The sequence below is a fragment of the Notamacropus eugenii genome, chromosome 1 (genome assembly GCF_028372415.1).
Source record: "Notamacropus eugenii isolate mMacEug1 chromosome 1, mMacEug1.pri_v2, whole genome shotgun sequence".
Lineage (NCBI taxonomy): Eukaryota > Metazoa > Chordata > Mammalia > Diprotodontia > Macropodidae > Notamacropus > Notamacropus eugenii.
The window spans coordinates 73,914,429-73,929,063 of NC_092872.1; the positions used below are offsets into that span (position 1 = coordinate 73,914,429).

A 14,635-nucleotide genomic window follows, 5' to 3' on the forward strand; every position below is an offset into this window, starting at 1 on the left:
TTCAGTCATGTCTAACCCTTGGTGATCCAAATTGGAGTTTTCTTGGCAAAGACACTGTAGCAGTTTGCCATTTACTTCTCCAGATCATTTTACAGACAAGAAACTGATGCAAACAGGGCTAGGTGACTTGCCTAGGGTCACTCAGTTAGTAAACAACTGAGGTTGGATTTGAATTCAGATCCCCCTAACTCCAAGGCCAGCACTCTAGCCACTTTGCCATCTAGCTGCCCTATTTGTACACTAAAGTACACAAGAAAGAACAATCTTAAAACAATATCTTGTTGTCATCTCCTACACCCTACCTCTAACAAGCTATAATGTCAATCTTATTATAACTTTCTGCATTTGGTTTATAAGAATGTACCCTTTTTTTTAGAATTTATCCATCCTCTGAGCATGACAACTCTATATTTACAAGCTAGGTAACCAGAATTATTATAATGTATCTCTGACCTGAGGATAGCAACCATATCTTTACAAGTTAAGTAATTCGTTTCATACTCATTTTTTTGCGTCCAACCAATTAAGACAAAAAAGGAATGTTAGTGTAATATTAACTGACTAGCAATGCCAATGACCATCAGCAAGGATTCTATGATAAAGACCTGAGTAGTTTGAGTGGGGATAGAATGATGAGAAGGTTTTGTGAGAGTGCTTATCTGCAAAAATAAAAAAAATAATCAGTACTTTGTTTATATTGGACCTATATGTCCTATTCTAATTCTTTATTCTTTTGCAAGAATTATTTACCTGAGGAGCATGAACTTTTTTAAAAAAAATTTTTATAATTGTACTTTAATATAATTGATTTCCTTTGTAGTCCTATGTGTTTTATTTTGTGCATTAAAAGACATTATTGTGAGACAGGATCTGCAAGCTTCGCCAGACTTCCAAGGGGGTCTGTGACACAAAAAGCGGCCAAGGACCTCTGGTCTATTGATTCTTCATTTTGGAATTATCACTCAGGCGTAAGCACCTCTTCTGTCTGCAATTCCTCCTGCCAAATGGATTTGAGCACTTGGCTTACTGGTTACTTGGCTACCTACCAGACGGACAAAGGCTGTTGGTGCTTCTTCTATTTTCTGTCTTGGCTGAACTTGGTCTTGATATGTTTTGTGATCTAGAGAGCAATAGGAACACAGAAAATACTTCAGGATTCGTATCTCCATCTCTTTTTCATTTGCACAGCATCAGCTAGTTAAAAAAAAAGTGTTATAGAAAAGAACAGCGCAATAGTATGATGTGCTGGTAAGAGAGTTGCCCAAATGGCATTACTTCCCATTGAATTATTGAGCTATTTGTGTTAATTGTACTAAGTGGCTGTGGCTATGGCCAGACCTATGCACATTACAAAGAAAGGAACAGGCCCTGTGGACCAGATAGAATTATATCCTCATGAGAATTCAGGGATATTCCTCAACAAGTAGCCCCTGACCCCACGCTTTGAGCACAAAGTTTCGTTTGTTTCACACAAACTGGAACATTTTATACTGGTAGCAGTGCCTAGCAGTTTGCAGAGAGATAAAAGTCCTTAGTGCTAGGGTCTCGGAGCATCTTCAGAACTTCTGAGTTAGTCTTCTACCTGGTATAGGTAAGGATAGGAGACAAAGGAATAGGTATTGCTCAGAACAAGAATTAGTAGAATATATTCTTGCCCTAAGTATGACAACTGTGTCTTTACAAGCAAAGGTAACCAGGATTATTAAAATGTATCCTTGCCCCACGTATGACAAGTTAGGTAAACCCTCTTTTAGACTCATTCCTTGTATCTGATCAGTTCTTCACATCATACCAACACCTGAACTTAATCAAGAGATTTAAAACTGAAAATTCTCTCGGAGAGAAAGGCTGATACTATAAGAGAATTAGGAGAGCAAGGAATAGTTTCCCGTTAAATTTATGAAAAGCAGAGGAATTTATGACTAATCAAGAGTTAGAGAACACTATGAAATTCAAAGTGGATAATTTTGATTATATTAAATTGAAAAATTTTTGCACAAAGTCCATGTAACCAAGATTAGGAGGAAGGCAGAAAATTGGGAGAATTTCTACAACCAGTGTCTCTGATAAAAATCTCATTTCTAAAATATAGAGAGAACTGAGTCAAATAATACCCGTCATTCCCCAACTGATAAATGGTCAAAGGATATGAACAGGCAGTTTTCAGAGGAAGAAATTGAAGCTGTCTATAGGTATATGAAAAAATGCTCTAAATCACTATTGATTAGAGAAATGTAAATCAAAACATCTCTTAGGTACCACACCACACCTATCAGATTGGCTAATATGACAAGACAGAAAAATTATAAATGCTGGAGAAGATGTGGGAAAATTGGAACACTAATGCATTGTTGGTAGAGCTGTGAACTGATCCAACCATCCTGGAGAGTAATTTGGAACCATGTCCAAAGGGCTATAAAAATGTGTATACCCTTTGACCCAGCAATATCACTTCTAGGGCTGTATCCCAAAGAGAACATAAAAATGGGGAAAGGACCCACATGTCCCAAAATATTATAGCAGCTCTTTTTGTGGTGGTCAAGAACTGGAAATTGAGGGGATGCCCATCAATCAGGGAATGACTGAACAAGTTGTGGTATATGAATGTAATGGAATACTATTGTGCTATAAGAAATGATGAGCAGGCAGACTTTAGAAAAACCTGGAAAGACTTATATGAACTGATGCTCAGTGAGGGAAGTAAAACCAGGAAAACATTGTACACAGTTATAGCCACATAGTATGATGACTAACTTTGATAGACTTGACTCTTTTCAGCAATGCAAGGATCTAAGACAATTCCAAAACATTCATGATGGAAAATGCCTTCCACGTCCAGAGAAAGAACTGTGGAGTCAGAATGGAGATCAAAGCAGACTATTTACTCTCTCTGTTTTCTTTTGTTTTGTATCTTCTTTCTCACAGTGCATTCCATGGGTGATAATTCTTATTTACAACATGACTAATGTAAAAATATATTTAATATGAATGTATGTGTAGAGCCTACATCAGATTGCATGCTGTCTTGGGAAGTGGGAGGAGAAGGAGGGGGAGAAAATGTAAAATTCAAAAGCTTGTGGAACTGAATGTTGCAAACTAAAAATTAATTAATTAATTTTAAAAAAAGAACTGAAAATTCTCTCATCCAACCCATTCTCTTTTACAGATAATGATACTAAGGCATATCTCCACAGTTATACAGATAACAAGTATAGAGCTAGTCAGAATCTAAACCAAGGAATTTTGACGACAAACCCAGTGATCTTTCCACTACTCCACAACATTTTCTTATCCTTTCAGTGAGTTATATTTAACAATCTGCATTTTAATTGCTGTGGGTATTCTCTCTACTGATGCAGGTAATTTAGGAGAGAAATCAAACTACAAGTATAAGTTAAATGTAGCATGCGTGTGCCAGGTACTGTGCTAGGCAGTGGGTATACAAAATCATGAAAATAGGCTCTGCCTTCAAGGAGATTACAGGAAAAGCAATTGAAGTTGTGGTTCTTGAACTGCACCCTGAAATGGGGAATGGTTCTTGGAAACTTACTGAAGTTAAAAATTCATCACACTTCAGCCAGGACACTGGTGCATGCAGATGTTGTGCTAAGTGCGCACTCCAGATAATTTGTAGCCCACCCACTAGTGTGCCCCAGCTCACCCTTTTGAGGAAGGCTGGAGCCCACGTTTATTTAACTAACTGTGGCTGGTAGTACCACAAGAAGATAAATGCTAGCACTTTGGACAACCACAGAAAAGAAGGTTGCTGCAAAACTCTGCAAATTGACTATTTTCAGAATTAAAAGGAATAAAGTTCAAGGGTTGATTTTATAAAAACAACCTAGTATACAAAAAAGGGGCATTATAATATAAGGGGTTATTGAAATCAAATGACTCTTGTAACCTATTATTGGCTTGCATTCTAAATGAATTTTATTATTAATTATTATTATTATAATAAGGCTAGTAACCACATCTTCCACAGAGGATACAGGAACCAATGGGCTTTCAAAGGCTAAACATGTATGGTGCCATGAAACAAATTAAATTCCACTTTGGGGGATTAGAAAGCTAAACGTTGTATGTGTGTTTTGGTGTGGAGGGGTGTTATGTATATTTTGGTTTACAAGAAAAATTTTATATCTTTGAAATGGACATGAAGTCAGGCTTTAGGCAGACAAAATATTTAACTTTTTATTTCTAGGTCATAAACCTACTTTGAAGGATATACATTTTAGATAAAATTTAGATCTATCCATCTATATCTGTATATGTATACTTCCACATCCATATACCATATGACAGTGTATGTACATATGTGTGAATATATGAATTATAGATGTACATTGTAAGCATATCTTTTACGGAGGAGGAGGAAAGCGCAGAGATAGAATTCTACACAGCCCAATGTGGCTCCTTTACTAGAGGCCAGAATGAGACCCTCAGATTCAGTCTCATTTGAGACCAAAATATATCATAGGAGTCCCCCACAAAATCTAAGGTGGACTTGGAGAAAACTGAAGCAGGAGAACTTCAGAAAATCTGTGCAAATTGCAGGAACACCTAATGTACAACATGATATGATGACTTTTTTTTACTGGCCATATTAATGAAATGCCAATCACCCCTCATGACCCTGTCAACTGCATTTGCCCATAAATATATATTCTCCTTTCAGTTGGCATTGGGTTCTCACAGTGAAAAAATTATATGTAGACATTTTCTTCATACTGAGCACAACATTCAAATCAGACCTCTTGTAGTGACAAAAGCTGACTGGATGTTTTAACTGCCCCAAAGAGTATGATGATAAAGAATGAATGACATGTATATACCTTCACACTCCCACATGTGCACACAGTGGCAGGGTAATTGATGGCAACAGGCAAGAGACAGAATTATGAGGGCTGGCAATATAAATCAACATACGCTACAGTCTAAAAAATATTTAAGTGGATTTGCTATTATTATTCCATCATAAGGATAATCTGTGCCCTTTGCTCTGAGAGGCAAGAGACTTGGAATTTAATCACAACTCTTCCATTAGTTTGTTTTGTTTTTGTCATTGGGAAGCTCCCTTATCTAACAGTCTTAGTTTCCCTATCTGTAAAGTTGAGGATACTATACCAGATGACCTATAAGATCCCTTCCAGACCTAAAATATGATTCACTCAGAATATCCATGAAGATGAGAAGTGGCCACAGAGATTGTAGCAGACACATTGAAATCGATTTCTCATCATTGGAAGGAAGCAAAGGATATGTTACAGAGAGGATTCTTTCTCAGGCATAGATGGCCTCTGATGGCTCTTCTAACTCTGAGATTCCATCATGGCACATTCTACATGTGGTTCTCAAGTGACAGATTGGTATTAGCCCTATCACTGATCAATAGCAACTGAAAAGGAGTGACCTATTGCTACGGACAAATGCATTGCATAGGATCATAAATTTAGAGTTTGGAAAAGAACTTAGAGGCTGATGACTAGCCCAAAGTCACATAGCTCTCTGGGGCAGTTGCCAGTCATCTTGCTACTGGCCTCCAATGACTCTGGAGGAGAGAGTGAAACTGATGACTTTGTACAGCCCTGCCTCACTTAAATCCAGTTCACTTGCAAGTCAAGACATCACCCTCCTGATATCACTGGTCCTTTTCAATAATGGACAAACAATAACTACATAACACTATTAAGCATCTAAGATGTGATTCCAACTGAGGTCCTCCTGACTCCATGTCTAGCATTCTGTCCCCTCTACCACCCTTTGATCCAAGTTTAGAAGGGTAATTTCCACATTTCAAATTAAGGGAAGTATTTCCCACCTGGTTAGTCTCCTGAACTTCATCACTGTCTCTTGAAACTCATCTTTCAGTAAGATCACCTCTGAAACCCACACCTCCTCACTACCACCTGCCCCTGGGTCCCTTCCCTCCCTTCCAACTGGAGAGGATGGAGGGTGGACATCAGAGACTGCCTCCAAGATCCTCCACTTAAGAAGGTGGCCATCTCAACATTTCTTACCTCATTGCTCTCCTGGACTTCATCACTGCCCCTAGAAACTCATCTTTCTTCAAGATAACATGAACTCTGTAAAGCACACCTCCTCAGTACCTCTCCCACCTTCCCCTAAAGCTCCTCCCTTGCTCTGATTGAAGAAGGAAGGTAAGAATTTCTCTCAGATCCTCCACTTAAAGAGGGGGCCCCAAGTCTCAATACTCAGCTTGCCTCAATGTCTTGAACTAATTTTAAAATGAGGATAGTAAAAGCAAATACTTCACAGTGTTTGGAAAACATAAAATAGGAATTTATATTATTGTTATTTTTAATATTATAATTATCTAGTTTATTTCCCTGCCTTTTGCATGTGAATACACAAAGGTCGAAAGAGATTAAGTGCTTTGCCCAGGTCACAAAGCAAGCTGTCGCTGCAATTGGTCTACAGGTCTTCTGATTCCTAATGAATAAATATGCTTTCCACTAAATTATATTTATTTATTTATTAGCACACATTAGAGGATTGCCAAAACTTTTTTAAAACTTTTTTTCATTAAAAATATACTTTTAAAATGAATGCCTTCTGGGAGGTGACTACATAATAAAACAGTAATTTACCCAAGGGACTCAGCTCTATTATTCTAGCACCTGGTGTGACCTTAGTAAAGTCACTTAATTTAATCTCTCTAAGCCTTGATGAATCCATCTGTAAAAGGAGGCAAGCTGGACTAGATGATCTCTAGGTCCTCCCATCTCTAAATCTGTGACCTTATCACAATTTCCTAATAATCAGAATTTACCCAATCATAGATTTTTAGAATTTATGAAAAGACTTGAGAAGTTACCTAGTCTAACCAGATTTTACAAATGAGAAAAGTGAAGCCCATATTTTCCTAAGGTCACACAAGTAGAAAATGGCAGAGTCAGCATTCGAACTCAGAACTCCCGACCGTAGGTCCAGCACTCTACCCACTAGACCAACATGACTGTGTTTTCCTATCATTTTTCTCCATAATAGTTTTGCAAAGTCTTGTTCCCCAGAGAGAAGAAAACAACGAAATTTTTAGCACTTGCGAAAAACACAAGCTTCCTTCATAATGACAATGTCTCAAACACGGATCCATCCCTGGGGGCCAAAAACTCCAGCCATGAGGTTTTGCTTCAACATTTATTAAACTAGAAAGAAAAGAGAAAGACTTAAAAAAAAAGTCATATATACAGAGACATTAGCTATGCAAACCAAGAGTACATCATGCTTCAGTGTAAATTTTAAGGACTCTTTTCTTCCACTTCTGCATCCCTGACAACAAATTAGCTACCACCTAAGGATTTAGCCCTAGTTAGTACAGAGAGAGATAAAATTACTTAATGTAATTTCATGCTTGGTCTGGGTTTTCATCAATTCTATTTATCAAGGACCCCGTTTAAGAGTTTTGGATAATTAAAAGCACAGCCATCTATGTGCGTCTTGGAGGCACCTGCATGCATATAAAGGCAGCATACTGTGCCTCAGCACTGGACCTGGAGTCAAGAGCCCCGAGTTCAAATCCTGACTCAGACCCTTCCTAGCAGTGTGATCCTGGGCAAGTTATTTTATCTGAGTCTCAGTTTCCTTACTTAAAAGATGAGGATAACTAACATCCATCTCACAGCATTATTGTAAGGAACAAATAAAGATGTATATAAAATACTTTGTCAACTGTAAAATATCTTATACATGTGAACTCTTAGTATTATAGCAACACTAGCCTTATCTCAGGGTCAGAATTCCACAAATCTCAACCCTCTAGAAGACAGTGCTAAATCCAGCCTCTGAAGTACCCCCACAAAAAAGCACCATTGTCATCATAACTAGCATTTATAGAGCCCTTTAAGGTTAGCTGGTTTCGTGGGATTGGCAAGAGTGGTATTAATAGAATGAATCTTAAAAGGCGGGCATCAAACTAGATTTCCTCTAATATAATAGAGAGTGAATGTGAAACAAGGCTAGGAACCAGATCTGGAGATTTCTGTGGAAAGAGCACTCATTTATTATAACAAATAATACCTTCCAAACCAAGGACAGATCACACCATGACTTCTTTATAGAGTTGTAGGCTTAAGCCATAATCCTTTAGAAAGATGGTGATCTTTGGACTTGAATTAACCAGGACTATGAAGGTAATGAATTCTCAAAAAGGTGTGAAGATAAAAAACCTTCCTGACAACTCTAAAATAAAGTCTGTATTGCCAATATTTGGCTGCTTAAGTAGCCTTAATTAGGCTACTTGGGTTCTTAGTTATATCAGTCCTTGCAGTGAATGAAGGGTCTTTCTCCCAGGTATGATGGGTACAGATCACGGGTTTAACTTTCTTTACATGTACATTTGAAAATAACAATAACTCCACTCGTGGGATCTGCCAGCCTCCAGGCTCTCACTTCTCTAATACTCCACCATGTAGGTGGGGAAATAATCTTCTTAAGATATAAGTCTGGTCACGTGACTCCTCTTCACAAAAATCACTTCCATTTTGCCCTTGGAATAAAGTAAAAGTTCCTCAGGCTAACATTTAAAGCCCTCCATATATAGACTCCAACATGTCTTTCCCACCTTACTACATTGTACTCTTCTTTCACACACAAGCCAGATTGTACTAGTAGTCTATCTCTGTGAGTTCGTCCAGTCTGTCTCCCACGCCTGAAGGCATGCCTTCCTCGCTACTTTTCAGACTCTTGCTCTTCCTTCTAAGGTCATCACGACATAATCAATAGTGTGCTGGAAGTGAAGCAAGGGAGACCCAGGTTCAACTCCTGTGCCTGTCATTTGCTAGTTATATGGCCCTGGGTAGCTCATCCTCTAAGTATCTGTTTCCTCACCTGCATAATGAGAATCGACTGAGCCCCTTCCATGTCCAAATGTGTGATATTCTACAAAGTCTTCTCAGCTTCCTCACACATTAATAAATTCTCTTTTCTCTACAAAAGAGGTCTTTGAAGACCCTAGAGGTCTTTGAAGCCTACTTTGATCTGAACCATACCTTCTATTTTAACAACACCAGTGATTTCATGATTCTAGGAAGGTCCTGGAGAGGAACCACCAAGATGTGGGAAAACTGGGACTTGAACCCAGGTCTTGTTGACTTGAAGGACAGCCTTCTGTTTCCTACACCATGGCTGCCTCTCACATCACATTCTAGCCTCTAGTATATTTATCTGTTTATGTGTCACATTCCCACTAATGAAAATGCAAGTTCCTAGAGTGAAGAGACTATGTCATATGTATATGTACATATATACACATGTGTGTGTTTGTGTCTGTATGTATGTATGTATATATATACATACACACGTAAATAATGTATGCAGTATTCATTATGCACTCATATATACACACATACACATGCATACATACACATATGTGACCGTGTGTAATATATACAGTGTGTATGAATATATACATGTGTATAATCTAGGCGGTATATGCATGCACACATGTGTATACATGTGCATGAGTCACAAAATATATGTGCACGTGTATACATACAAATGCATGCTTTTGTAGTACACTATGCACGTGTATGTATATACACTATATGTATATGTTCAGCATCTGTATATGCATGGATGTGCATGTATTTAGTGTGTGTGTATATACATACAAATTATGTGTATAATAAATGTGTATATACAGCATGTGTATACATATATACACATACGTACACACACGTATCTCATACAATGCCTTGAACATGGGAAGTACTTTGTAAATGCAGAACTTGTTAAATTTCAAGATCTTAGTTCACTGAGAAGCACAAACTATTTTCATAGTTCATTAGTTTAGCTGCTCTGATCTCAAGGAAAGTTGCTGGATTCAGTTATTTAACTGCTTGAAATTAATATCGTATAACAGAAAGAAGAAAGAAGGCAGTCAAACCTTAGTTCTCGTTCTCCACGTTTATGAGAAGACCTTGCCACACTGGATTTCTCACAGTAGTTCTTATAACCAGTTGCTTTGGAAGTAATTTTTATGGAGGCAGAAAACGGCCTCTCTGATAAAAAAAAAAAAAGACCAAGAAGTTAAAGATGCATGATTTTCAGCATTAAACCCATGCACCACATACTACAGATGCAGTTTAAATGTCATTTCCCAAATACTATTATACACAACTCATCCTGTGATGCATTAGCCAGAGGATTTAGTCAGTAAAGGAAATTTGAATATGAATCTTATCACCTATTTGTAAAAATATTCTCATGTACAAACAACCATATAATGTACAGATGGACAGAGACCTTTTTAAAAAATCAGAAACAGTGACCAGGATGGAATAATCTGGGCTTTTCCCCAGGGCACCAAAATTTAAGGGCTGCCAAAATTTAAATTTAGGATTTTCAAATATTGCACAATCTAAAAAGTTTGTTACATTCATACGTTCGTAGCACATGCACTCCCCTTCAACAGCTAGAAATAACAGAACTTCACTTCTAGTGAGCAGAATTAGTAGAAACAGGAAGCTACCAGATGGTAATATTTCTAATAACTCCCATCTGTGAACAACTCTAGTAACTAACTCCCCCAGCAACTCAACTGAAGTCATCTTAATTATTTCTTGCACTATTTTCCCATTTAGAATTACAAAGTAGATTTAAGGGGACTTTTCACTACTGCTAAGATTCAGGCATGTAGCTTGCAAAGCACACCAAAATTATGTCTCCTTAAAACAAGCAGAACACAGAAATTTCCAAGTCAGGTCACAGCTAATGAAGTTCTATAGTATTCAAAGCAAGTTTCTCGAAGTCTGAATGACTTACAAGTATCTTCTAACAGATTGATTTTTAAGAAATTCTGCTTATCCCAAATCAGAGGTACATATTAATAGTCCTCTTTCAAGGTGTCAAGGTACTTGAATTAGTTTTAAATGGAGGGAGGGAGAAGGGGAGAGAAAAGAAAAGGGGGAGGGAGAGGGGAAGAGGGAAACAGAGAAAGGGAAGGAAAGAAGAGGAGGGAGGACGAAATTGGAAAGAAAGAATAGAAAAGGGAGAAAGGAGAGAGAAAAGGATGATAGATGAGAAAGAAGTGCAAGGCAGATGAAGAAGAGAAGAATGAGGAGAGGAAGGGAGGGGCAAAGAAGAAGAAAGAAAAAGAGATAGGAGACAGGAAAAGGGAAGGAAGGAGAGATGGTGAGAGGAGGAGGGAAGAAAGAGAAAGGGTGAGGGAGAGAAGGAAAAAGACAGAGATGAAGGGGGAGAGAGAGGGAGAGGGAGGGAGGGAAAGGGAGAGGAAGGAAGGTGAGATACATATCCTTGGCAACTCAGACTAACAGAAAGAGTTGGATTTGGACTTTAGAAACTTGTATTTGAATATTGTTTTATGTATTTACTAGGTGTGTGATCACAGGCAAATCACTTAACCTGTTTGGATCTCAATTTCTGATTTGTAAAAATTCAGTATTAATATTTACATTATCTCCTTCATGGGCATGCTGTATCAAATAAATATGAGATTATTTATATAAACTCACACACAGGTTGATGCACTTAGGAAGAGAAAAGGGGAGGAGGAGACTTGCTAGTTCAGCAGTGCAGCTACTTCCATGTAGGGAACCTTCTCCACCACCACAGATGAAAACTCTATAACACAGCCTTGGAAAGTTGCCTGGGAGTATTTAAAGGAAAAGTGAATTGCCCGGAGTCACACAGGTAGAATGTGTCAGAGGGCAGAACTTGAACCCATGTTTTCCAGACTCTAATTCCATCTCTGTGTGTGGTTTTAAGGAAAGAGGGAGGGAGGGAGGGAAGGAAGGAAGGAAGGAAGGAAGGAAGGAAGGAAGGAAGGAAGGAAGGAAGGAAGGAAGGAAGGAAGGAAGGAAGGAAGGAAGGAAGGAAGGAAGGAAAGGAGGAAGAGAGGGAGGGAGGGAGGGAAAGAAAAGAGAGGAAAAGAAAAGAAAAAGAAACAAATTCTGTTTAGCTACAATAGAAGAGATTTTACCTATGTAGTCTGGTTTGGTTTTTTTTTCCCTATGAAATCAGAATGATTTAATCAATTTCCATCTACAATGCACTCCGAATTAGGAAGATGTGCACCATTTTCCAGGGCTCAGTTATTAAAATGTATTTTAGATGAAAGGCACAAGAAAATGCTGATTTACAAATAAACTACTAGGTAGCAAAATGAATAAAATCATCACGCTCATTGTAAGACAAACAGTTGAAATATATATTCCACAGAGGAAATGGTAGAGTATCTGTTCTCCAAAAAGCCATCTTCTAGATTGCTTTTAATTAGCTGGAGGATTCCTAGCCTACCAAAATAGAGCAAACATAAATCAATTCTTTTATCACGAGACCTTCTGGGTGAAGCTTTGACTCCTTAATAGGATCGCTCAAAGACTTTGGAAAGAGTTGTCCTTCAGTTGTTTCTACTTCAACATGATGTGCGTTCTCCTGTTGTGGCTTAGCAACGTCTCTTTGACCAACAGCTTGAAATACACCACTCTCACCACTGGATCTGATTTCTTCACCTATGTCTTTCTTCTCCGGATCCACTTTGCCGACATTGTTTTCTGAAAGTCCCTTGAAGTGGTTGGAGAAAGATGAGCTTCCTCCTTCTGAATTACAACCCCTGATCCTGTTCAATTGATGCAAGTAAAAAAAATACATCTCCAGCACACTGGCCCTCTGCTCTGATTTCTCTGGCAGAGCATCGTCCCAAGAGATCCTATAGCCCCCACCATCACCTACTTGCCAGGACAAGGAATTTTCTGAAATGGTTTCAGACAGCTCTATGGAGACAGGATAATTTGAGAAAACATTCTTTTCCTTACTCTCATAAGTCATCTCCTTAGCAATCACTTTGGGTGTCTGTATAAGTTTCCAGTCTATGCCTGTTGGGGATCTGTTGTTGATCTGTTGATCCACCCTTATATTGTGGCACACGACACAGTGATGGCCCAAGGTGAGTTCACATTCTGAAACACAGTCAGAACAAACCTTAGAAGTGACATTTTCTAAGGGATCTCCTAGTGAATTCAGTTGACAGTTAGAAATCTGAATAAGTGAATCATTCCCCTGGCACGTCTCATTAATTTCTGTTTGGCCTCTCTTTTGGACTTTGCTTTCACCAACATCAAATCCACTGTTAATACTAACTTCCTGACTTTTTCTTATTGCTTGACCAACAAAAGTCTTATCCTCCACATACTCAGGTTGCAATCCACTTCTATAGTTGAGGTCCCTTGGGGAGACCACAAAGTCTAACTCCTGAGAGAGTGATTCTCCTTTTCTCATCCTGAAGTCATCCACAGGGGAGTCAAATTGGTTGGTAGACAGTTTGCTGATAAGCACTGAGCCGCTTGTACCCCAGGGGCTGTCAGTCTGAAACCTGGATACAAAATCCCTAGGTTTCCAAATAGCTACTTCTCCTTCATTGGATTTTTCACTGACATTAGCCTCCCATCTGCCTTTCAACTTTGGGGACCTCAAGCCCATTGTATAAGGACTTCTGGAAGATAGGGAAATTCCTGAAATCTCTTTAGAGTCTCTGAGCTGAATATCCTTTCTAAAAGTTTTCCAGTTTTTCCCATTCTCATCTGTACATTCATCTTCAGAGCTATCTGTTAGTGGGGCCCAAAAGTAACCATTTCCATGCCAATTCTCATTGGCTTTCTCAAAAAGACTCCTTTCACAACTGTCTTTGGTCTGTGGCTGAACATTGTCAAATTCAAAAGGTGTGCCTGTCTCTCCTGGATCACCTTGACTTTGAGAATATGAATTTCCAAGCTTGTCACATGGTGGCTGAACAAAATTAGGCTGCCTGAAACCTACTAGAGGTGACATTGGTGGCCTTTTCTCCTTCTGAAATATAACTTCCTGCCCCCCACTAGACCAATTACCAGGAAACTTCCTCTCCTCAAAACAACTTAAAATATCCAGAGAAAAACATGTCTCCGATAAATTTTCTGTAGGGATTGAAGAAATATTAAAACTGTTTTGAGAATTTGTATGTATCTTTGAGTCATCTTGGGACCATGAGGGAGGGTGGCAAGAGCTCATAAAGGCCTCTTGAGGACAATCTTGTACTGTTTTGCTTTGGTCAAGCAGAGACAAAGTAAAGGGTGAATTCTCTGGAGGACTCTTCAGTTCCTGGCCTTCATGGCACTTAGTCAGAAACCTCTGAGCCCAATTCATCACATGTCTCAGTTTCTGCGTTTCTGGAACTAGTACGTCATCAAGCAGGGAAAGATCTAATTCAGAAGGGCAACTGTTTCTCCTGCCTTCTTGTTGAACTCTCTGGCCCACCTTCGTTCTATCTTCTTTTGTTTTTTCATCAGCCACTTTGGGTAATCGCTGATACATATTTGTATCCTCAATAGCTCTAGACTGAGGTGACTGCCTGTGGCCTCTGGAAGTGGAGGTCTGACTTTCTGAGGGGTTTGTTTTGGAACCCAAAGGAGCTCTCGGGGAAGCTTTTAGTGCTGATTTACTGTCATTTTCATGAGAACCAGTCTTGAGGATCCCAATGCTTTCATAGTAAGCCACTCGTCTGGCCCGCAAGAGCTTCAGCTCACAGGTTCGAGGGGAGTCTATCTCAGCAGCGCTATCACAAGATTGCCATGCACTTGTCTTTCTGGATAAACAATCCATCTGCAAACAAAAAAGACAG

The 14,635-nt window shown here is 38.8% G+C and overlaps 1 protein-coding gene across 4 annotated transcripts in view; it reads right to left on the reverse strand.

Moving 5' to 3' along the window:
- The window catches only part of LOC140501482 (uncharacterized), a 168,610-nt gene that overhangs the window by 144,461 nt on the left and 9,514 nt on the right, over window positions 1–14,635 (reverse strand). For all 4 annotated transcript variants that reach the window (XM_072605181.1, XM_072605172.1, XM_072605200.1 and 1 more), the window contains exons 2-4: window positions 12,321–14,616; window positions 9,908–10,022; window positions 1,047–1,120 (exon numbers count right to left, since the gene is read on the reverse strand). In XM_072605181.1, coding sequence (XP_072461282.1) covers window positions 1,047–1,120; window positions 9,908–10,022; window positions 12,321–14,616 — 2,485 coding nt within the window. The remainder of the gene's footprint in view (window positions 1–1,046; window positions 1,121–9,907; window positions 10,023–12,320; window positions 14,617–14,635) is intronic.